Genomic DNA, 23223 nt, shown 5'->3' with positions numbered 1-23223 from the left:
CCGTGACATTTTGGCTCCCGCCCCGGATTCTCCTTCCACCGCCGGTAATTTCCATCTGTACGCTGAGCCTGTCACACTTTGACTCCCGTCCCGGCTATTCCACCTGCCGCTGGTGACCTTTACCATCAGGTTGAGCCACAGAGATACCTCGGCTCCCGTCCCGGCTTTTCCAACTGCCACCGGTGACCCTTGCCAGCACGCCGCTGATAAACTGCATCCACCAACTCAGGGATAAGCACGTCCTCTCCTCTTCCGCATTATCAAGCACTGGGCACTGCAGGAACATACGACCGAGGACGCTCGGTCGGGACCAGCCCACGGAGAGGTACATATCCATTCATACAGCAGTTTCTTGTATTTCCGCACTTAGATCCTCACTACGGCAACCAATAATTGACACTTGTGGATCAGCTGCTCACCTGATTGTGGATTTCCATATGGATATTTAATTGGATCTGTTTCCTCACCAAAATCGGAGGGTTCTATTTCCAGTATATATATTTATAAACTCAAGGTGTCTTGCTTCTAATCTTGGTTTTATTATATTACCTTTATTGTTTTTATGTGTTAAATTTAATGTTATCAATACAATAAAACATTTTAAATTTCTACACGTCAGCTCCTAATTAGCATTAATTTGCTCTAACACATTGCGCAGTCATCTTTCTTTTCTTAATTTATTCATCTCTAATTGAACACGCACACAGTGTTCTGTGGCAGCGCACGTGGCAGAGCAATCTTATTTATAATACCCATATCTTTGGGCATTGTCATCTAAGGCGCTTTTTGGCAATTTTTTGTTTTTGCCTCTCTCTCTCTCTTTCTGTCTTTCTCTCTCTCTCGCTCGCTCTCGTGTCTGTCTGCCGTAATGTGTAAAACGGAGGATGCTGTCTGCCATAATGTGTACAAAAAGGGGACGCTGTCTGCCGTAATGTGTAATAAGGGGGACACTGTCTGTCGTAATGTGTAAAAAGGGGATGCTGTCTGCCGTAATGTGTAATAAGGGGGACTGTCTGCCGTATTGTGTAAAACGGGGTACGCTGTCTGCTGTAATGTGTAATAAGGGTGACGCTGTCTGCCATAATGTGTAAAAAGGGGGACCCTGTCTGCCATAATGTGTACAAAAAGGGGACGCTGTCTGCCGTAATGTGTAATAAGGGGGACGCTGTCTGCCGTAATGTGTAAAAAGGGGACGCTGTCTGCCGTAATATGTAATAAGGGGGACTGTCTGCTGTAATGTGTAAAACAGGGGACGCTGTCTGCCGTAATGTGTAATAAGGGGGACGCTGTCTGCCGTAATGTGTAAAAAGGGGACGCTGTCTGCCATAATGTGTAAAAAGGGGACGCTGTCTGCTGTAATGTGTAAAAAAGGGGATGCTGTCTGCCGTAATGTGTAATAAGGGGGACTGTCTGCCGTATTGTGTAAAACGGGGTACGCTGTCTGCTGTAATGTGTAATAAGGGGGACGCTGTCTGCCATAATGTGTAAAAGGGGGGACCCTGTCTGCCATAATGTGTACAAAAAGGGGACGCTGTCTGCCGTAATGTGTAATAAGGGGGACGCTGTCTGCCGTAATGTGTAAAAAGGGGACGCTGTCTGCCGTAATATGTAATAAGGGGGACTGTCTGCTGTAATGTGTAAAACAGGGGACGCTGTCTGCCGTAATGTGTAATAAGGGGGATGCTGTCTGCCGTAATGTGTAAAAAGGGGACGGTCTGCCATAATGTGTAAAAAGGGGACCCTGTCTGCTGTAATGTGTAAAAAGGGGGACGCTGTCTGCTGTAATGTGTAATAAGGGGTACGCTGTCTGCCATAATGTGTAAAAAGGGGACGCTGTCTGCCAAAATGTGTAAAAAGGGGACACTGTCTGCCGTAATGTGTAAAAAGGGGATGCTGTCTGCCAAAATGTGTGAAAAGGGGATGCTGTCTGACGTAATGTGTAAAAAGGGGGACGCTGTCTGCCATAATGTGTAAAAAGGGGCTCTACCTGGTGTAGTGGCGCTACTGTGCAGCGTAATTTGAATAATGGAGACTACAATGCACCGTAGTATGAATTGGCATTATTTTGTGGCCACGCCCCTTCCCCATGAAGCCACGCCCCAATACATTTTTTGCGCGCCTGCGACGTGCACTGCTCCTATCTTGTGTAGGGGGGGCGCCAATGCCGTTTCTTGCACACAGCGCTAAAATACCTAGTTACGGCACTGATTTTTTGCATTCACACTATGGCCGATTTGGACAATATGACATTACATACATTGATATCAACCAAATTGGCTTGCATGTACAAACTATGATCATTCAATGATGAACGATTGCGGGGCTGCGCATCGTTCGTTGGTGCATACACACTGAACGATATGAACGATAGCTAAAGGGCCGTATACATTAGGCGATATGCCGCCGAGGTGCCTGACGGCCGATATGGCCAGCGGGCGACCCGGTGGCAGAGGAGGGGGGAGGGGGAGTGACGTCACCCGGCCCCATAGCAATGCATGCTAATATGGACGAGATTGTCCATATTGGCCTGCGTGTATGTGGTGCGACATGGCACCAACGATGACCGAGCGTGGGGCTGCACATCATTGGTGCCTACACACTGAAAGACTTGAACGATATCTCGTTCATTAATGAACGAGATCGTTCATATCTTTCATTGATGTCGCCTAATGTGTAGGGCCCTTTACTCTAAGGGGGTATCCAATTAGGCACAAGGTTTTGCCTGTGATAAAACCTTGCAGGCCTCGCGCCCAATTTTGGAATACTGTGGGTATGGTGATTAGCATATAGTAAATATTATAAATGAAATTATATATATATATATATATATATATAAATAATAATAATAATAATAATGAAATAGTCTCCCTAATCCTAAAAGTTTATGATATAAAGTGGCATATGAGAAGGCTAAGATTACCTAATAACTAAGTGGAGAGGAGGCAGATGGCTGGTGAGCACAGATAAGGGGAAGGGATCCATGAACCTTACCTGCCATACAATGCGGCAGGGCAGCAACAGTGGATAGCTGGCTGCCAGCAGAGAAGGCACCGCTCCAGTCCAGGTGCCCCACCACAGTGCATACCCACAGAGCCGGCCCTAGGCACATGCCTAGGGCATTTGGTATGCCTAGGGGCACAAGCAGTTTCTGCTGATTAATAATAATAATAATAATAATTTTATTTATATAGCGCTCTTTCTCCAATAGGACTCAAGGCGCTTAACAGATACACAGCATAGTACAGAAAAATAATGAAGTACATTTTTCATAAAATACAGAAGCATGAAGATACTAAAAGAGACACTATGGAAATGCTTGAGTAAACAGGAAAGTCTTGAGTCTACTTTTGAAGGATTCTATAGTTGGGGCCTCTCGCACTGTGCTGGGAAGTGAGTTCCATAGAGTCGGAGCCGCATGACTAAAAGCTCGACCCCCAGATGAATTACGGTAGATTCTAGGTACTGCTAAAAGTCCTTCATCTACAGATCGCAGTAATCGAGTGGGGCAGTATGGGATCAGAAGCTGTTTCAGGTACCTTGGGCCTTGGTCATGTAATGCTTTGAAACTCAGTAAGCCAATCTTGAAGAGGATTCGCCATCTTACAGGCAGCCAGTGAAGGGAGTAGAGGATGGGTGTTATGTGGCTGGAACGGGGCTGGTTGGTTAACAGCCTGGCAGCTGTGTTTTGCACCAGCTGTAAGCGTTGCAATTCTTTTGCTGGTAGACCAAGGTAGAGGGCATTACAGTAGTCTAATCGAGATGATACAAATGCATGTATGACTTTTGGCATATCATCTGAGGGAATTAAGTGCTTGATTCTGGCTATGTTCCTCAGGTGAAAGAATGAGGATTTGATTGTGGCTGATATCTGATGTTTAAGTGTCAAGCCATCATCCAGGACAACGCCAAGATTCCGCACATGATCACTGGTCTGTAATTCTGAATCCCCGAGTGTAAGACCAGTTGGTTGGCTATGCTGCAGTCTTGTCCTTTGATGTTGCGGTCGTATTATAAGGACCTCTGTTTTATCCGGGTTCAGTCGCAGCCAACTGGCGCTCATCCACTCCTGTAGTTCAGCTAGACAGCCATTCAGGGTTGCTACTGGGTTATCAGTGCCCGGAGCAAAGGACAAGTACAGTTGTGTATCATCTGCATAGCAGTGGTAGACCAGGCCATGGCGCCTGATTATTTCGCCCAATGGGAGCATGTATACTGCAAAAAGCATGGGGGATAGTATAGAACCTTGTGGGACACCACATGGCAATGGCACTGGTGGTGATGAGTATAATCCAGATGTGTGAATGATATGTGGCATGCCTATATTCTGTGTGTGACTGCAGCTGTATCTGCATACGAATTGCATTACTAATGTGTGGCATTATGTGTATAAGGTGTACTACAGAACTTAGTGGCATAACGTATAGAAAGGGCACTACTGTGTGGTCTAATGGGAATAAAGAGCAATATGGTGTGGTGTAATGTGAATAATGTGAGGAGTAATATGGTACTACTGTGTGATGTAACGTGAATAAGAGACACTATTGCATGATATAATGTGAATAAAGTTACAGTACTGTATGGCATAATTTCGACTGGGGGTATTATTGTGTGGCCATGCCCCTTCCCAGCAAGAACACGCCCCGTTTTGGGCTGTGCACCGAATGTGCACAGTGTTACTATTGAAAATATAGGGGGTAGGAGCACCAAAATGAGGACTGCTATGGGTGAGGTGTGATGGTGCTGGGAAAGGGGTGAAGGCTCAGAGGTGGAACTAGCGTCTGTGCAAAGGGGCACCAGCCAAAATCTTGCCTAGGGTATCATATTGGTTAGGGCCAGCTCTGCATACGCATGCTTACTGCTTTGCCCAGCCCTAGGTATAAGTGAGAGAGGGAAAACATGAGTGGAGAGAGCCCTGCCAATGAGAGTTTACAATCTACCCCCTTTTACACCAAAAACCCAGGTTTCTGGACACAGTTCCAACCTGGGTCAGACCCTGTTTACACTGCACATTGGTCCTGGGTTATTCCTGGGTCAGCTCCATTTATACCCATTTAACACGGGTTGCTGTGTGGTGTGACCCGGGAACAAAGAAGTGAGGACGGGTTGCCGGTTCAATATGACCCAGGATCCGTTCACTGCATAGGGAGAGGCGGTGCGGAGATGATGTCATCTCCCAGTGCTGCCGTCGCTGTCCCCGCCCCGGTGGCAACCCGACCCAACATATTGCCGGGTCAGGAATCCAATGTGTAAGGGTCCAGCTGGCAACCGGGAAGGACCAGTTTCCAATTCCCGGGTGTGACCCGGCATTGCTGCACCGCTACCAGGATTGGATTCCCCGGTCACTCGTCCTGTATTATTTTGAAGGACCCTTTTACACCAAGCTGTAGACACAGCAATAACCCAGATCAAAAGCTTGGTGTATAAAGCCCCCTACAGAAAGACAGGGCTAACACAGAAGGGAGAAACAGCAAACAATGAGTTAGGGTGAGCGCTGGAAGGTTTTAATAAATAATTATTTTTATTTAAATGTATTCTTTATTTATATAGTGCCAATGTTATATAACACTTTACAAAGAATGTTCCATCATCCTCAACAGTATGCTGATTGTATTGCCCATCATCCACTTGAGGATATGCAACATCCAATCATAAGGCATACCTTCCTACATTGCTTAATTGGGACTTCTGCACGACATATTCGCACCAGCACCCAAAAAGGGGTGTAGCCCCATGGAAAGGGGTGTGGCTTAATAGGGATGACGCTGCAGCCCAAGGGTGGGACAGCAAGACAGTCCCAAAAAATTGGGACAGTTGTGAGGTGTGATATTAAGGATCGATGTCACTATTTTTACGTCTTAGCAGCAATTATACATGATCCTTGGTATAAACACTGAGGCAGTGTGTCAGACATGAGTGGGTATCACTTCAGGAGGGATCCGGTCTCTAGGTCGACACTATCTAGGTTGACCACTATTGGTCGACAATAACTAGGTCAACATGAGTTTTTCACAATTTTTTCTTTTTTTGAACCTTTTCTACAATTAGAACGGTAATCTGTGCCGAGCGAAGCGGTAGCAGAGCGAGGCACCTTGCCCGAAATGCAAGGGGACACGGTGCACTAAGTAGGGTTCCTGGTCACTGTACGACGAAAACAACACCAAAAACATGAAAAACTCATGTCGACCTTTTGACCTGCCAACCTAAAGACCCTGTCGACCAATAGTGGTCAACCTAGACACTGTCGACCTAGTTACTATCTACCTTCCATACCACACCCTTTCTATAATACTGTTCAGAATCTGCATTTTATTTGGAAATGAATGCAGCAAATACTGTAGTCACTGCAGTTTTTTTGTTTAGGCAATTCAGTCAAATTGCAATACTAGCCACCCAGACAGTGATAGATTATTAGGGACTGATGTATCAAACCGTGAAAAGAGAAGTGAACCAGACAAGAAGTTGCCGATAGCAACCAATCAGCACAGAGAAAAACATTTATTAAGTACATGCTATAAAATGATAGGTAGAATCTGATTGGTTGCCCTAGTCTACTTCACGGATTTCACTTCATGGGTGAGATTCAAATGACATATCACGCCCAATTTCCTTCTAAAATGATCTCCGCTATTGCGCATATTGCGCCCATAGTGATCAGGTTTAGCTGTGTAAAAGGTTGGGTGCCTCCCTACTCCGAAGGTAGCAAGCTGAAATAATGATACCACGCCCCTGAGGGCAGAAACAGAGTGGGTGTGAAAAGGGGTGAAAAGAATTGAATCTCCCCCCATATATCTACATGGTAAACATCAGTAGTAAGGAAGGGGGGTAGGATTGCCCCACTGAAGCACAGGCAAGAACACACTGACAATTGATCGGTAAAGAGGGACTTTTGGTATTTCCCAATCAATTTGGGTCTGTGTCCTTGCTGTTCATTAGAGTTGCAGGCTGTGAGCTCTCCTGTGCACAGTAACTATCAGACAAATAATTATGAGCATTTCAGGGAATGCGGTTATTTTTTTTTTTTTGCCACCACTGCACCCAGATTTCACTGGAACACAGGACAATAATAACTTGATCTATGAGTAGATGCTGATAAGAGGCTGCAATAAGGTTTTGTTAAACGTTGAAGCACTTACTTTAGGAACATGTTGCTGAATGGTACAATAAGCAATCAGTGTGATTAGTCCTAAGAATGCCATGCAGATGAGGAACACATTAGCAACACTGGTGTATAGCCCACAAACTTCAGAGGCATGCAGTATGTACTCTGGGGCAAGAATGCAAAGCCTTGACCTGTTGTTTAATGCTGGAACATAACCTATGACAGGATTCCACAACATGTATATTTACAGGATAATCATTAATCAAGTTTCCAATAACAAAAAACAAACAAACACCAAACTCTGTAAAAGTCCATCATCCTATATACTGTATAACACAGCCACAATGACAAAGAGGTGTCAGTCTACATCAAGTTACTAGATAGATCAATAAAAAATAAATAAAACCCATCTGATCCCCATTCTGCTAATTACACTTATCTCCTGGGCAATTTGGGTTTGGTAACATCTGTTCTTTAGTATGTTCTTCTTGAAAAAAAAGAAGAAGAAGAAAAAAAAAAAGAGTATTTGAAAGAAAATAACAATAAAAAAAAAATAGAAGGACAATATTCGTTAGGAATAAAGTAACAACTGCAGTAGATTGCATGCAGAAGAACTCCACTCCACAGAGTAATTGATACATTTCCAAAGAAGTCTGCTAACGCTATGCGGAGGTGCTTCCTGAGAACCCAGCAATTTCGGAATCTATAGCTGGCAAAGCCTGTGGCAGATGCTGCACACACATTTCTCCCCTGACCATATATCCCAAAATCCGTGCACCTCCCACCTCTTATATAGCAGGGGGGGGGAGAAGTAGTGACGCCATCAGCCAATCCTCTCCCCCAGCGGCCACTCTCCGGAGTGTGTGTGTATATATATTCTGCACGCCTGCTCTGCGCTCCCTATCATCTCCTGCACAGCGCCGCTGCGATATCGCAGCCCCTGGCTACACTGCTGACGCTCCCTCGCCCGCGTCTGATCTCCCCACTACAGTCTCCATCGGGAAATGCGCTAGGGATCGGCTGCTGCTAAACGCATCGAGGCTTCTGCTCCTTTCCACTAACTAACCCCCCTCATCTCTGCCAAGATGCCCCGGGGGACCCTGGCAGGGCTGTTCCTGACCCTGTGCGCCAGCGCAGCGGTGCAAGCTGATCCTGCTGACCAGACCAAAAGTTTCACTGAGGGGCAGCAAGCGGTCACGGTAGCCGTGGACAACTCTCACGGTAAGGATGGGCTGTGGCTTTTGTTTGCAGCTTGGGGTTGTATCCTACAGTAGGGCCAGCTCTTTCATCTAGTCTGTGTCCCCCAAAACATATATCATACTATCGAGCAATTGTAAGCTCTGCAACCAGACATGGCAAGATTATTAACTATTATTATTATTATTTATTATTATTATTATCACACACACTTTGATTTGCAGCTGTTTGCAGAGACTGTCAATCATACAGTAGTCCTTAACCCAGTGGAGCTTACAATCTATATTCCATATCACATGGATATATATACTGGGGTTATGCAAATTGATGTTTATTTTTGGGGTTATTTTTGAGAATTGGTTTGGAATGATCTGTTTCGGGTCTCATCAAGCTGATTTAGATCAATTTGCATGTGTTTATTTTTGCATTTTAAATATTATGGTTTTTATTTTTGTGCGTCACTTCCCAGGTCTGCTCCTTACTGTGCTCTGGAATGTGTGTTAGTTGATCTGGGAACAGCTAGGGGGACCTAATTACGTCATTTTTATTTTGTTTTGTCCAGGGCTGAATAGGTGAATTTCCCCAGGATAGAAATTGGTGTCTGCATTGCCCATCCCCCACTGATTATATGGAGTACAGTGTTATAGGATTATATCATCCATTATTGTCCTAATATTGTACAACCAGTTAGCGTTTGTGTGGAACACATTGGGCTGATTAGTCATAGTTGTGTCTACAGATTACCACTCTGTAGTATTGCAAGCCCTGATGTAGTAATACTGATTAGGGACCTATTGTATTTTTTTTTATTTATTTGTGGCTCCTATGAGTGTGTTTTTGAGCCTTTTTGGTCTCTATCACACATTGTACTTGTATTGCATTCCATTATAATACGTACGGTGCTGCAAAACACTTGTGGCACCCTATAAATAAATAAAAATTAATAATCAGGCTCCCCCACTCATCATTTTGTATTGTGTTCCGGAAACAATTGGTTTTAGCACTCCTACTCAAATTGATGTGGCTTTTATACTCGAAAGCTGTATTGTTTCAGCTCTCTAGTGACCTCTTGTTCTCTGTGGCTGGTGATCCCTCTCTCAGATCATGTATCACTTTGTTTGTGTTTATGACGAATACCTATCTCTGGCAATTTTGCATCGGAGATAATTTAGCAAATATAATGATCAGAGTTGTTACACCCAGAATATAATAATGTAGCCTGTACTTTTAGTAATTAGTAGCCTGTACTTATAGTAATTGTCCTAATAGAAGTTGCCGTTAGACATCTAATGACTGTTCCTAGTTGCCTAAGGGATGGGTTAATGCTTGATATGTTGGCCAATTACTTTTGGTTTAACCGCATTTATCCTCTGAACATGACGGGCTATTTATATATAGATCTTTAAATACCAATGTATTGCTTTTATCTTTCCAGCACAGGGCTATTGCTACATCCTGTTTGGGTTTTCTTGTCATAACCGACACTAATGTGCTGTCCTGACAGATATTAGATATTCCTATTGTTTGATGGTGTGCCAGGTCGTATGGTGATCTAGATTATATAGGATAAAATGGTTAATGGTGCGCCAAATGTCTAAATTATAGACCACGCCCTTCATTACTTTTCTTGTGACTTTAGCAGTTGCCAAATGCCTTTACTCTAGGAGGAAACTTGCTTAAGGAGGGACCTCAGTTAACAGAAAGCTGTAAGACCAAACAAAAACCCTAGAAATCCTTTCTGTTTTGCTGACTGTAGTGGAGTGGCAGCCAGCAGCTATAAACCGCTTTGTCCGCTCTCCTGTCATTTGCTCCCTATAACCTGAGGCTAGCTAAAGTCTGCTACTTATTGCACCTTTTGTCTTTCGACACACCAGGTTTAAATGTAATTACAAAGTAGGCGCTGAAATTCAAGTAAACCCTTTGTTCTTTCACCACTTCACCAAAGCCGCCTCTTAATTTGACATAATGAGTAGACTAGATATAATACAAAGAGCCAATTTATCTGTCTGTTGGGGAAATAAAAATGACTGATCTCTACTTTTATGAGGTTGTATCCTAAGGTGTGTGGTTTTTTTTTTTTTTTTTTAATGCTCTTTGAGGGAGATCTATTGAAGTTTGAAAGTGGGCTAGTGGAGCTATTGCTCACTGCAAGCAATCCAATTTTGGGTGTCCTTTTATCTAGTACTATAAAATGTTAGCTATAATCTTATTGGTTGTTACGTATACCCCCCACCCCCCTCCCCCACTCCCAATACCTCTACATGAAGTGGCTAGTGCGCTAGTGAAGACACCCAGTAGTCTAAGACCATGATCTCAACAAATAAGTTAGTGTGAGACTTTGGGGAAGATTTATTAAGCCTGGTGAAGTGATAACGTGGAAGGTGATCACACACCAGCCAATCGGCTCCTAACTGTCATTTTTCAAACCCAGCCTGTAACATGGAAGTTAGGAGCTGATTGGCTGGTGTGTTATCACCTTCCACGTTATCACTTCACCAGACTTAATAAATCTGCCCCTATATGGAGAGATTTATTAAACTTAAAACTGAGAAGTGGAAGGGTTACCCCTAGCAGTCAAATTAAAGCAGTCCTTTATGAAGTGCAGTCTATAAAGTGTTTGGGAAGTGTTTCTCTGGAGGTTATTTGAAACCGCATCATCCAATGAAGAATTCGACTCTGGGCTGGATCCATCAAACTTTGCATTTTGAATGCAATACATCCCGCCACTGGTCACAAGCCTAGCTGCATTTACAAGCTGTGTATGCTTGTACAGTTGCGAGTAAAATTGCAAAGGACAGCTCTCCTGATAAGAGCGGTCCTTTGTGATATAAAAACTTCGGGGTTTATGACTCGGAAGTCTAACTGCGCATATGTGGGCCGTTTTTCAGCGCATGTGACCTGTGAGGTAAACTGCGAGAGATCAGATTGGATCCCGCTTAAGGAACAATGCGGAGAGAAGCCCATAGGCCGTTATCAGGGGACGCCATCTATCGATGACACTGCTTAATGGGTCCAGAAAGCTTTGTCTTCCGGAGCTTGGTGCTTGTGGGGAATTTATTTAACAGTTTCTTATATAGTGCAGCATATTCTGTTGCGCTTTACAATTAGAACAACCGTAATAGAACAAAACTGGGTAAAGACAGACAGAAATAGAGGTAGGAAGGCCCTGCTCGCAAACATACAATCTATAGGGAAATAGGCATTGATACACAAGGATAGATGCTACCTATTGCATAATGGTGCACTAGATTGTTAGGTTCTTAATGGGTTATATGATATGATCACCCCGCAATGTTGGCAAAGGGTCAGGAGGGTGTGAGAGTAAAGAAAGACAAGATATGTGATGTTATATGTACTGTACAGAGAGGATGTAATTAAATAGGGAAGCATTGAAGGTTATGTGGGTGGGTCTGGAATTTGGTAGGCTTGTCTGAAGAGGTGAGTTTTCAGGGAAAGTTTTTAAAGGTTTGGAGACTAGAGGAGAGTCTTATTGTGCGTGGGAGGGCATTCCACAGAGTGGGTGAAGCCCGGATAAAGTCCTGTAATTTTGAGTTTTAACAAGTAATATGTGTTGATTAAAGACTCAGATCTTGTGCAGAGCGAAGAGGTTGGTTAGAAAGATATCTTGAGATGAGCGAAGAGATGTATGTTGGTGCAGTTTGGTTAATAGCCTTGTATGTAAGAAAGTATTTTAGATTTAATACGGTAGAATACTGATTAACCAATGGAGAATTTTGAGACTGATTGAATGTGGGGAACAAAGGACAGTTCAGAGTCAAGAATGACAACTAGGCAGCGAGCTTGTGTGGTAGGGATGATTGCGGAGTTATCAACAGTTACAGAGATATCAGGTTGGTAACTATTATTGGCCGGTGGAAATATAATTAATTCTGTTTTGGAAATATTAAGTTTAAGGTAGCAAGATGTCATCCAAGATGAAATGGCAGAAAGGCATTCAGTGACACGGCCTTATACAGATGGTGACAAATCTGGGGAGGATAGGTAGATTTGAGTATTTGCATAGATGATACTGAAATCCAAAAGAGCTGTTTAGATTGCAAAGAGATGAGGTATAGATAGAGAAAAGCAGAGGACCTAAGACTGAGCCTTGCGGTACTCCAACTGAGAGAGGTAGCGAAGAGGAGGTGGAATCAGAGAAATGGACACTGAAAGAGCGATAAGATAGGTAGGATGAGAACCAAGAAACTGCTGTGTCCTGAAGACCTAGGGATTGTAGTGTAGGGAATGCTGTCAAACACCCGTAAAATGGCATTTGACTTGCATTTTTTTTGTTGTTGATGCATCCTGCCCTTTGTCTTATGAATGTTCAGGTAGATACACACTAGGCAATAATCGAGCCGATCAGCCGATAATTCTTGAGGTGTATGCAGCACCCTGGGCCGATTAATCGTTCCAAAACCAGTCAGATCATCTGATTGGATCAGAGCTGCTGTGCGACGTTTGTCCAAAACGATGAGTTCGTATTGTACACACTTTCTGTAAGAATGTCCGATCGTCTGTCCAACCTTCCCGCTGAAAGTTCATTGTCACCGTTGTGACAGTGAAGGACATAACCATTCGGAATGGACCGATAAATGATTAGTGTGTACACTCGAAATTGAAAGCTCTCAAGATCGTTTAATTGCTTTGACCAACGTTAAATCTGCTCGTGAGTGATGTATGATTGATTGCAGACTGCAAGGTCACTGGTGCCATTGGAATGTTTTGTTAGGTTACTTCATGCATAGGTCTATAGAGGCCTTCTGCAGGCGCCTGCCTACTACACTTACAGGAATATGCCTAGCACATCCAGTGCCAACAGAGCTTCATAATGCTTACAGACATCATTTTGTAAAGGCACATCAATCTTCTGACTGGATGCAGGTGAATTGGTCTAGCCGTCATAGTTAGGACGCCAGCACCACCCGATCTCTTTAGACAGAAGTCTATCAGCCGGTAATCTTGACATCCGGAGCCCAAAGAATGATGTCAACTGACCTTTGTTCTTGGGAGCAGAGTGGTTTCATATTATGGAGGAGATTTAGCAAAGCTTAAAAAGAGAGAAAGTAGAGACCAGGGGGTCTATTAACTAAAACTTGGATGGAGATAAAGTGGACAGAGATAAAGTACCAGCCAACCAGGTCCTAACTGCTCTTTTTCAAACAATGCCTATAACATGGCAGTTAGGAGCTGATTGGCTGGTACTTTATCTCCATAGACTTTATCTCCATCCAGGGCTTGGTAAATAGACCCCCCAAGTACCAACCAAATTGGCTCAGAACTGGCTTTCAAACGCAGCCTGTTAATAAATTACCTGTCCAGAAATGTAATGCTAAAATGCATCGGTATTTTTCAGTGGTCTAGTTGACCACTTTGTTGGCCTGTGTGAGGTGTCTTTCCACCTGCAATCTCAATGTCTCTTGCAGGTAAATGTCCCTTCTGTGGCCTCACTGACATCCTTGAGGCTGTAGACTGCAGAACAGGGGTGGCCAAACAGATCTAACAGTTCATGTTTTCCAGGCCACCTGTGGATATCTAGAATGTCTGTTAGGAAAGAATGCCCCACATGTCTGAAAATGTGACGGGTAATAATGACTGCACCTGTGCAGCAGCTAAGTGGTCTGGAAAATGTGAACTGTTGGTAGATCTGGGGGCCTGTTTGGCCAGCCCTGCTGTTGAAGTCATCCATGCATTTGTATCATCTCTATTAGACTACTGTAATGCCCTCTACCTTGGTCTCCCAGCAAAAGAATTGCACCGCTTAACACAAAACACAGCTGCCAGGCTGTTAACCGACCAGCCCCGTTCTAGCCACATAACACCCATACTCTACTCCACTCACTGGCTGCCTGTAAGATGGTGAATCATCTTCAAGATTGGCTTACTGAGTTTCAAAGCATTACATGACCAGGGCCTAAGGTACCTGAAGCAGCTATTGACCCCATACTGCCCCACTCGGTTACTGCGATCTGTAGATGAAGGACTTTTAGCAGTATCTAGAATCTCCTGTAATTCGAGCTTTTAGTAATGCGGCTCCGGCTCTATGAAACTCGCTTCCCCGCACAGTGCGAGAGGCCCCAACTATAGAATCCTTCAAAAGTAGACTCAAGACTTTCCTTTTTACTCAAGCATTCCCATAATTGTCCCTTTAGGATCTCCATGCTTCTGTATTTTATGAAAAGATATTCTGTACTTCATTATTTTCTGTACTATATTATGCTATGTATCTGTTAAGCGCCTTGAGTCCTATTGGAGAAAGAGCGCTATATAAATAATATTATTATTAATTATTATAACATACCTTGGTGTCTCTAGAATAATACGTCTATTAAAGTACTAGACATACAGTGATCTGGCAGATCATCTGCCAGATCTGGCTGGTTTGAATAAAATCTGGAAATGGATGAGAGCAAATGACAATTGACCATTTGCTCCGAAACACTGAAAAATGGACTTAACCAATCTGTATGAACAACAGTTTTTGTCAGTTTTGATCTGCCCGATAATTGTATAGTGTATACCCAGATTCATAAAGGATATTTATTCTGAATCCTTTCGTTGCTTGTTCAGTGTGCTATGTGTGTCTTACATTTAACCATTTCCTTTTAACAGGTGGTTGTTTTGATAAAGGAAAGACTTACAGCATTGGGCAACAGTGGGAACGGACTTACCTGGGCAACACACTGGTGTGTACCTGCTATGGTGCAGGGCGAGGCTTCAATTGTGAAAGTAAACCGGAAGGTGGGTATATAGACAGGGACGTGTTCTGTCTGGGGTTGTAGTGTGTTGACTTGTCTGTCTTCTACCAGAAAGAAGCCCCTTTAGTACCTTTTTCAGACCAGGAGACACTCTTGAGAATGTCCAGTAACATGATTTACTGTGCTCTTATTATAGTCATGTCTCGGGAATTGGCTGAAATGTTTATTGTGGTGTGATTCCGAATGAAAGCTGTTTTTTGTCTTTCTTTTTTTTTCTTCTATCTAGCAAGTACTTGTATAAATCATATTAAATGAGGTTCCTTCATTGGCAGTAAGCGGAGCTTCAGTCCATTTAGTTAGACAAACAAGTTGGATGGCTCCAAGAAAGTTGCTCTAGCGTAGGGGTAGATAAAGTTTTTCTCTTTGAGTGCCAAACGGTCAGCATTACAGGCCAAAAAAAAGTTTCCAGAGAGACCACCAATACACCAAACAATCATTTACTATAGCAATAGATGGGTGCTGAAACGATTGGTGGCTTTCATGTCCTTTAGTTACTTTGCTTTGGTAAGGTTGATAATTTCTGAGATGAAGCTATAACTCAGAACTTTTCACTGTCATTGGTTTATGGGCAGAACTAAAACTGTGGCAGGGTTCACTTGCTAGAAGCCCAGGCTTCACTGGCAGTGCAGGGCGCCCCATAGTTTGGAGAGTAAATAGCACCCTAGAAGGGTTTTCATGAGTGAGTGAAGGGGCCAGCACAGTGTGCTCCTAGGAGAGTGACGGGTGCCACTCAAAACTTGCTTGAGCGCTACTTTGTGGTACGGTTGCCAAGAATTGCCTCCCTTAGTTTAGGGTATGGCCCGCTTACATGTGTTTTGTTTTCAGATGATGACTTATGCATTTGTTTTGATTCCTTAACAGCGGAAGAGACTTGTTTTGACAAGTACACTGGCTCCACATATCGTGTTGGTGAAACTTATGAGCGACCTAAAGATAGTATGATTTGGGACTGTACCTGCATTGGAGCTGGAAGAGGACGGATTAGCTGCACGATTGCAAGTAATGACCCTTCATACTCTCAATCATATATTTTATTTTATTTTTTATTTATTTTTATTCTGGATAATCCTCTATTCTCTATTGCCTGTTTGTGTCATTAGCCATTTGTTCCTCTTTCTGCATGTAAATGCAAGTCAAGGCATTCCTGTGTCACATGTAAATCGGGTCCTTTTGTATAGCCAAGAGCATAAGTGTTAATGTACCAATTTTAAGGGGTGAAAGCAGATGTTCTTCTCTACAGGGGGAGGGTGTTTGCGGAAATGACAGACTAGACTTGGAATAAGGACACAAGTCTGTTTATGATCTACTTTCCCAATAACTGGCAAATAGAACGTGCCAAATGTTTATTCTCTTGGACTCTAGTAAATACAGTTATTGCAGTCTATGATCTTGCGTCACATAGTGAGGTTTCAAGCATGGTTACATGATAGACTAAAGCGTCAGCTGATGTTATGGGGGTGATTTAATTGTGATACAGGCAATGTGCCATTATGATGGTGTTAAAATGCAGATTAAGGCACCCTTCAGTGCCCCTGCGTCGCACCCCCCTAATGGGGTTGTGCAGTAAAATGCACAATATCAGGTTACCTTATGTATCATGTGCTCTGTACATTGCACTGTGACATTCAGCGTTACATTGCATGTCATTGACTTAAACCCTATGACTCCAATATCGCCAAGATAAGTGATTTGCCGCGGTCAACATGCTGTATATCTTATGGTCCGCATATGAACTTATATGGAGTGAATTCATGCGATGTATTAAACCATTTTACATACGCATCAGCTCATTATACTTATCTGATTATATTCATGCACACAGGGTGTGGTTTAAATAAAAATTCTAATGGGGAAGTAAAATGGGCTTTTATATTTGTACAACAAGATATTTTTCTTTTCTTATTGTGGCCACAAGTGCCGATATAGTGTAAATTGGAAGGTGGAAAATGTTTCCCCCAACACTTCCCCCCCCCCCCCCCCCCCCCCCCCCCCCCCACACACACACACACACACGCACACACCTCCTCCACACACTTCAGAGAAGTTTAACCTTTTTCATACGTCTCCCATTGTACTGTATTTAAACTGTAACAGAGGTTTAACTAGATTCGTTTCACAGCCAACAGTTTCATTTGCCAGGTTTGATTCAGATGCTGTGTTTATAAAAACACCCTAATTTGCACGGGGATAGTTAAAGGTTTGACGAACACTAATTGCTGTTAAACTGCAGTAAGGTTAGCTGGCTGTGCCAAATGGAATGTGATTAAAATTGGCTCACTCTACAGCGGCTGGCTAGGTAGGATTTACAGTTCCAAATTATGAGCTGGTTCATGAATGTATATAGAAAAGGGAAATCTAGACCGGAAATGGCTAGGATGGTTTGAAGTTATTGGGGGGCGTCTAATTCAGGGTGGTGGCTTAGACACCTCTGTAAAACCGGAATTTTGTTTCTAGTGTTTTGGAAGTCTTAGTAGAATGCCAATAAACCACACTTAACTCTGGAGACCTTTTGTCATTTCAAAGATAAACGTATGTCTGTGTGTGCTGGCGGTGGAAGGCTACGAAGTGGTCAGCCATTAATTTTACCTCCATTACAGATCGATGTCATGAAGGAGGACAGTCCTATAAGATCGGAGACACTTGGCGCAGGCCTCACGAGACTGGCGGCTATATGTTAGAATGTGTGTGTCTTGGTAATGGTAAAGGAGAATGGACTTGTAAGCCTATTGGTAAGTGTGTTCAAAAAGAAGCTTTATAAATGCATCATTTTCTATTTTTTGTTACATGCAGGGTTAATACTAACTTTTGCAGGCAGTGATCAAACACTGGGCAGTTTTTATTTTTACACTGAATACAGAATTCATATAGGAAACACCCCATCCTAGCTGTAAAGCTCCCTGCACATTTTAAATCTGCCCCACCTGCAATGTAACATGGTTTGTCAAGATTACAAAATTATTTATTATAATGGTGGGAGCCCAATGACCTCTGTTTGTTCAAGCGGCTTAGATTCGTAAGCAGGGAGTGCTTAAATTGCTAAACATGCCTTGGATAGATCAATTGTCAAACGACGTATGTAGTGGTGGCTCCAGAGCAGTCCAAAATTCAAATAGGGGAGCCACAGCAACGGTCACCCCAAACACTGCCAAACATCAAAGGCCGGGACTTACTGGCAGTTGGTGTAGCTCCCCTATCTGAATTTTGGACTGTGCTGCAGCCCCACCTCTGAAACCCCCACTGTACGTATGTAATGTATAGTGTAATCCGTCAGCTGTACAAAGACCTCTCTGGAAACCTTTTTTTAGATTCATATCCTTTGGAGTGTAGCCTAGTTCTGTTTGAAACATTCCATGTTAGAATTACATTTTCTAGGCTTTGACAGTCTGTTTGCACTCTAAATGAGCTTGCAACACGATTCATGTTCCCAATTGTATTACTTTTAGTTTGATCATTTTAAATGACTGAGGAGGAGATGTATTGAACCTTTTACAGAGGACAAGTGGAGAAGATCACCATTGCAAACTATCAGATTCTATAGTAGCGATCATTTATCTGGTATCTGCTATAAATCTGAAAATCTGGTTGCTATAGGCAATTAATGAAAACCAGATTTAAATGTAGGACGGCTAAGTAGTCATCTCTGACTGTTGAATTAGCCAGCTTTGGATATAGATAACCTTTCTTAACTAACCGGTGATAATTCACCAACCTAGTATTCCCAGCACATAGGGAAGTGAAACGCGTTGTCTACAGTAACCATCACTGATAGATATCACAGAACAACTATTTTAACAGAACTGAAAGCATTAACTTTAAATCTGCATTGTTTCCATCTGGCTAGCTGAGAGATGTTACGACAATACAGCTGGCACATCCTATGTGGTGGGACAAACCTGGGAGAAGCCATACCAGGGGTGGATGATGGTGGACTGCACCTGTTTGGGAGAAGGCAGTGGACGCATTACATGTTCTTCTAGAAGTAAGTTTGACTGTGGCATTTCCAAAGCACATACTGTACCGTGATCCGACAATGGACTTGAACAACCCTTCTTTGGCCAGTTGGATCCCTGAGGATGTAGGGAATTATAAGACTTAAAAATACAACAATTAATTGGCACTCCGACATGACTGCACGTTTACAGCTGTATGGCAGAAATAACTTTGGCTAGAAGCTTCCAATAACCGTTGCAAACCATTTAGAGTGCCAATGGTTTCCCTGGAGTTTAAATGTGTATGCACCGCAATGGGCAGGCGCATCGCACGGGTACAAAGCGGAACACCACTCAGCAATGGGTTTGTGCGAAGAATGCATTCGCACTGGCGTTCACAAGGAGATTGACAGGAAGAAACCATTTGTGGGTGTCAACTGACCATTTTCTGGAAGAGTTTGGAAAAATGCAGGTGTGTCCAAGTGTTTGCAGGCAGGGTTCCCGATGTCCATTCCGGTCCCAGACAGGCTGAAGTGTTTGCAGCGGCTGAGTAAGTCCTGGGCTACTCAGACTCCACAAGATCGGTTTGTACAGCTCTGCTACACTTGCGTTTGCACACTTGCAAAGCCAAAATACACTCCCCTGTGGGCGGCGACTCTGCGAACCAGGACTGCAAAAAAAAACTAGCAAGCGAATAGGTCTGAATTAGCCCCTAGTACAGTCGTAGAGGCTTCTGTATGATCCCCAGGGAATTGGGATCTGTTACAGTTGTTGACGGTGTACTGATTACGTGTAAACCCGCCACCCCTGTTGCATTGCAAAATATATTCTTTGCTGAAGCGGTTTCCTATTGGTTGTTACGATGGGTCTCATTCACTACTACATTTATTTATTTATGTAAAAAAAAAATTATATATAGTTTATATATTAATAAACTGTCTTTTATGTACGTGCCTGTATTGTGAAGTATACAGACACCATGACCAACATTCCTGATTTCTGTCCTTTTACTCGCATACAGACAGGTGTAACGACCAGGACACCAGAACCTCCTATAGGATTGGAGATACTTGGAGCAAGACTGATTCAAGGGGCAACTTGTTGCAGTGCATCTGTACCGGCAATGGTCGTGGCGAGTGGAAGTGCGAGCGACACTCCTCCGTAGTTGCGTCTGGTACAGGTGAGATCTGTGGGACATCCCACTTGTAGAGCCATCTGCTCTATAGTAATTCATGGACCTGCCATTCGTTAAAATATTAAATGTATTAAGAACGGACTTGGTGTTGGCATTACGAAGGGTTGCGTCCGTGCAGTGGCTGAAACTTGCTTTTGATACAATTTTGGGGGTATATTGACTAAACGGAGGCTTCATAAAGCTCCAGCTTATCTGGCTGCGGGATTTAAAATGGCAATATTAAATACAAAGCCTGGCATTTAATGTTGGCATTTTAAAGCTTGTGGGCAGAACCACCACTTTATTTAAATATCTCCCTTGGTCTTCTCTTACAAATGTGTTTATAGGATCCAGAATATGGCAGGATGTGTAACTAGACATTATAGCCATACTTAATTGATTTATTATTTCGTTGTAGGAGGTGGTGCCCAAATACAAATCTTCCCAGCTTTGACGACAGACATTGAGCAGTGTGTCACGGATAGTGGCACCCTCTACTCTATGGGCATGAAATGGATCAAAGCCCAGGGCAATCAGCAGATGCTCTGCACATGTCTGGGCAATGGTGTCAGCTGCGAAGAAAGTGGTAAGTAAATCTACTCTTCTATAGGGGGGAGAGAAAGTGGGCAGAGATGGTATTGGCCAATCTGCTCCTAACTGCTGTGTCACATACTGTGTTTGAATAATGACAGAAACTGCTTGGTACTTTGTCCTCTTTAGCTCTCTCCAAGGCTTAGTACATAGCCCCTTTGTTTCTCATCAAACTTGATATCTTGCATATCGGACTTTTTTGTTTCGCTAACAGTTGCCGTTGGAATATATGGAGGAAATTCTAATGGTGACTCTTGTGCCATCCCGTTCATACACGACGGTAGGACCTACTATTCCTGCACAACAGAAGGACGTCAGGATGGAAAGCTCTGGTGTGCCACCACCTCTAATTATGATCAGGACAAGAAGTATTCTTTCTGCACAGAACAGCGTGGTGAGTGGGGCCTATAGACCGGCAGCTCAGGTGATGAGCAGACAACCTCATAGCACTACACTCCCTCAAAATCTACCCTACCCCACAAGCCCGCTGCCTAGGTGTCATCCTTGACTCTGATCTGTCCTTTGTTCCCCACATTCAATCTGTCTCCTAATCATGTTACATGCATCTAAAAAAACATATCCAAAATACGACCATACCTTACACAAGACACAGCAAAAACTCTAATCCATGCTCTCATTATCTCCCGCATTGATTATTGCAATAGTCTCCTAACTGGTCTTCGCAAAACGAGACTCCCACCACTACAATCCATTCTGAATACAGATGCAAGGCTAATCTTCCTCGCTAGACGTTCATCGTCTGCAGTCCCTCCATTGGTTACCTGTATTCTACCGTATTCAATATAAAATACTTTTACTCACACACAAGGCCATTAACCAAACTACATCCATGTACATCACTTCGCTTATCTCAATATTTCCCAACCTGACCTCTTCGCTCTTCACAAGACCTGCGTCTCTCATCCACACTCATTACTTGCTCCCACTCACGATTGCAGGACTTTCATCGGGCTGCTCCCACTCTGTGGAATGCCCTACCACGTACAATAAAACTCTCCTCTAGTCTTCAAACCGTCAAGTGTTCCCTGAAAACTCTCACCTCTTCAGGCAAGCGTATCAAATTCAGAACCGCCCACATAACTTTCATAAACCTTCCTATCAAATCGCATCCACTCTGCACAGTCCACACAGATCCTCACAGGTCTTCTCATCCTTCCTCTCAACTCTGTTCATTATTGCTGTATGCCCATATCATATAGCCCACCAAGAACCTTTGCAATCTGGGCAATAGATAGCACCTATCCTTGTGTATCCATGCCTTTTTCCCTATAGATTATAAGCTTGCGAGCAGGGCCTTCCTACCTCTGACTGTTATTACCCAATTTTGTTATCCTTTCCAATTGTAAAGCGCAACGGAATTTGCTGCGCTATATAAGAAACTGTAAGTAAATAAATGAGTGCACACCTAATAATAAATCTCTATCTTCAATGACTGCCTGTGCATCTATTTATTTTAACTCTATTGTTTTATTTTATGTTTAGCAATGGTTCAAACAAGAGGTGGTAATTCCAATGGTGCACTCTGCTACTTCCCGTTCCTGTATAATAACCGGAACTACACTGACTGCACATCAGAGGGACGTCGTGACAACATGAAGTGGTGCGGGACTACGTCAAACTATGATGTGGACCAGAAATTTGGTTTCTGCCCCATGGCAGGTGAGGACTCCTTGAACCCATTTTACACCAAAGTCCCGGATCTGACCTTGGATTTGGAACACTGTTCCAAACCAGGACAGACCCCTTTCACATCATGGCACCGACCAGGTCGGCGCCCTTCACATTGTACCAGTGTGCAGTGGAATCCTTCTGCCAGCACCTGGAGAAGACCTCCTCTCCATGTACCAGGAAATCTGGATCTCCCCATGCTGTAAATGGAGCCTGGGTTGGACGTGATGTGTATCTGAGAACCTAGAGAGACTTTGCATTCCGCACTGTGAGGTATATTTACTAAAGTGCGGGTTTATAGGAGTGGGGATGTTGCCTGTAGCAACCAATCCGATTCTACTTCTCATTTATCTAGCACTTTCTAGAAGATGATGGCTAGAATCCGCTATGGGCAACTTCTCCATTTCTGTAAACCTGCACTTTAGTAAATATACCCCCTGTGTTATCTTGCACTGTGTGCTAAAATAACATAAGACCTTGGAGCTGTAGCACACCTTGGAAAGAGGTAAGTACCAACAAATTGGCTCCAAACTGTCATTTTGCAAACCTAGCCAGCAACATGGCAGGAGCTGATTGGCTGTTACTTGATCTCCCTCTCCCTCTCCCTTATGTAGCCTAGTTCTGTAGGTTTGGAGGTCATTATATAGACACCTTGAGAAAATATCAAGATGTTAAAAACTTCGCCAGCCAGTATGGCAACTCCCTATTTTAACCCCCGACCCTAACCTCTAAAAATGCCTACTACATTTTTGCAGAAGCTGATATTTTAACCCTGTTGACTTAATA

The 23223-nt window shown here is 43.4% G+C and overlaps 1 protein-coding gene across 5 annotated transcripts in view; it reads left to right on the top strand.

Annotated features, from left to right (window-relative positions):
• The first annotated feature begins 7986 nt into the window (after window positions 1–7986).
• Window positions 7987–23223, top strand: part of FN1 (fibronectin 1) — a 70074-nt gene continuing 54837 nt past the window's right edge. For 3 of the 5 annotated variants that reach the window (XM_063933164.1, XM_063933163.1, XM_063933162.1), the window contains exons 1-9: window positions 7988–8320; window positions 14909–15037; window positions 15916–16053; window positions 17652–17783; window positions 18896–19033; window positions 20005–20163; window positions 20576–20743; window positions 20963–21142; window positions 22252–22428. In XM_063933164.1, coding sequence (XP_063789234.1) covers window positions 8185–8320; window positions 14909–15037; window positions 15916–16053; window positions 17652–17783; window positions 18896–19033; window positions 20005–20163; window positions 20576–20743; window positions 20963–21142; window positions 22252–22428 — 1357 coding nt within the window. In that variant the 5' untranslated portion in view covers window positions 7988–8184. Of the gene's footprint in view, window positions 8321–14908; window positions 15038–15915; window positions 16054–17651; window positions 17784–18895; window positions 19034–20004; window positions 20164–20575; window positions 20744–20962; window positions 21143–22251; window positions 22429–23223 lie in introns of all 5 variants that reach the window. The other 2 variants (XM_063933161.1, XM_063933165.1) reach the window with 2 other exon arrangements.

This window comes from Pseudophryne corroboree, chromosome 7 (genome assembly GCF_028390025.1).
Source record: "Pseudophryne corroboree isolate aPseCor3 chromosome 7, aPseCor3.hap2, whole genome shotgun sequence".
Classification (NCBI taxonomy): domain Eukaryota; kingdom Metazoa; phylum Chordata; class Amphibia; order Anura; family Myobatrachidae; genus Pseudophryne; species Pseudophryne corroboree.
The sequence above is the reverse complement of the archived record's forward strand: the minus strand, read 5'-3'. Positions and strand labels throughout refer to the sequence as shown.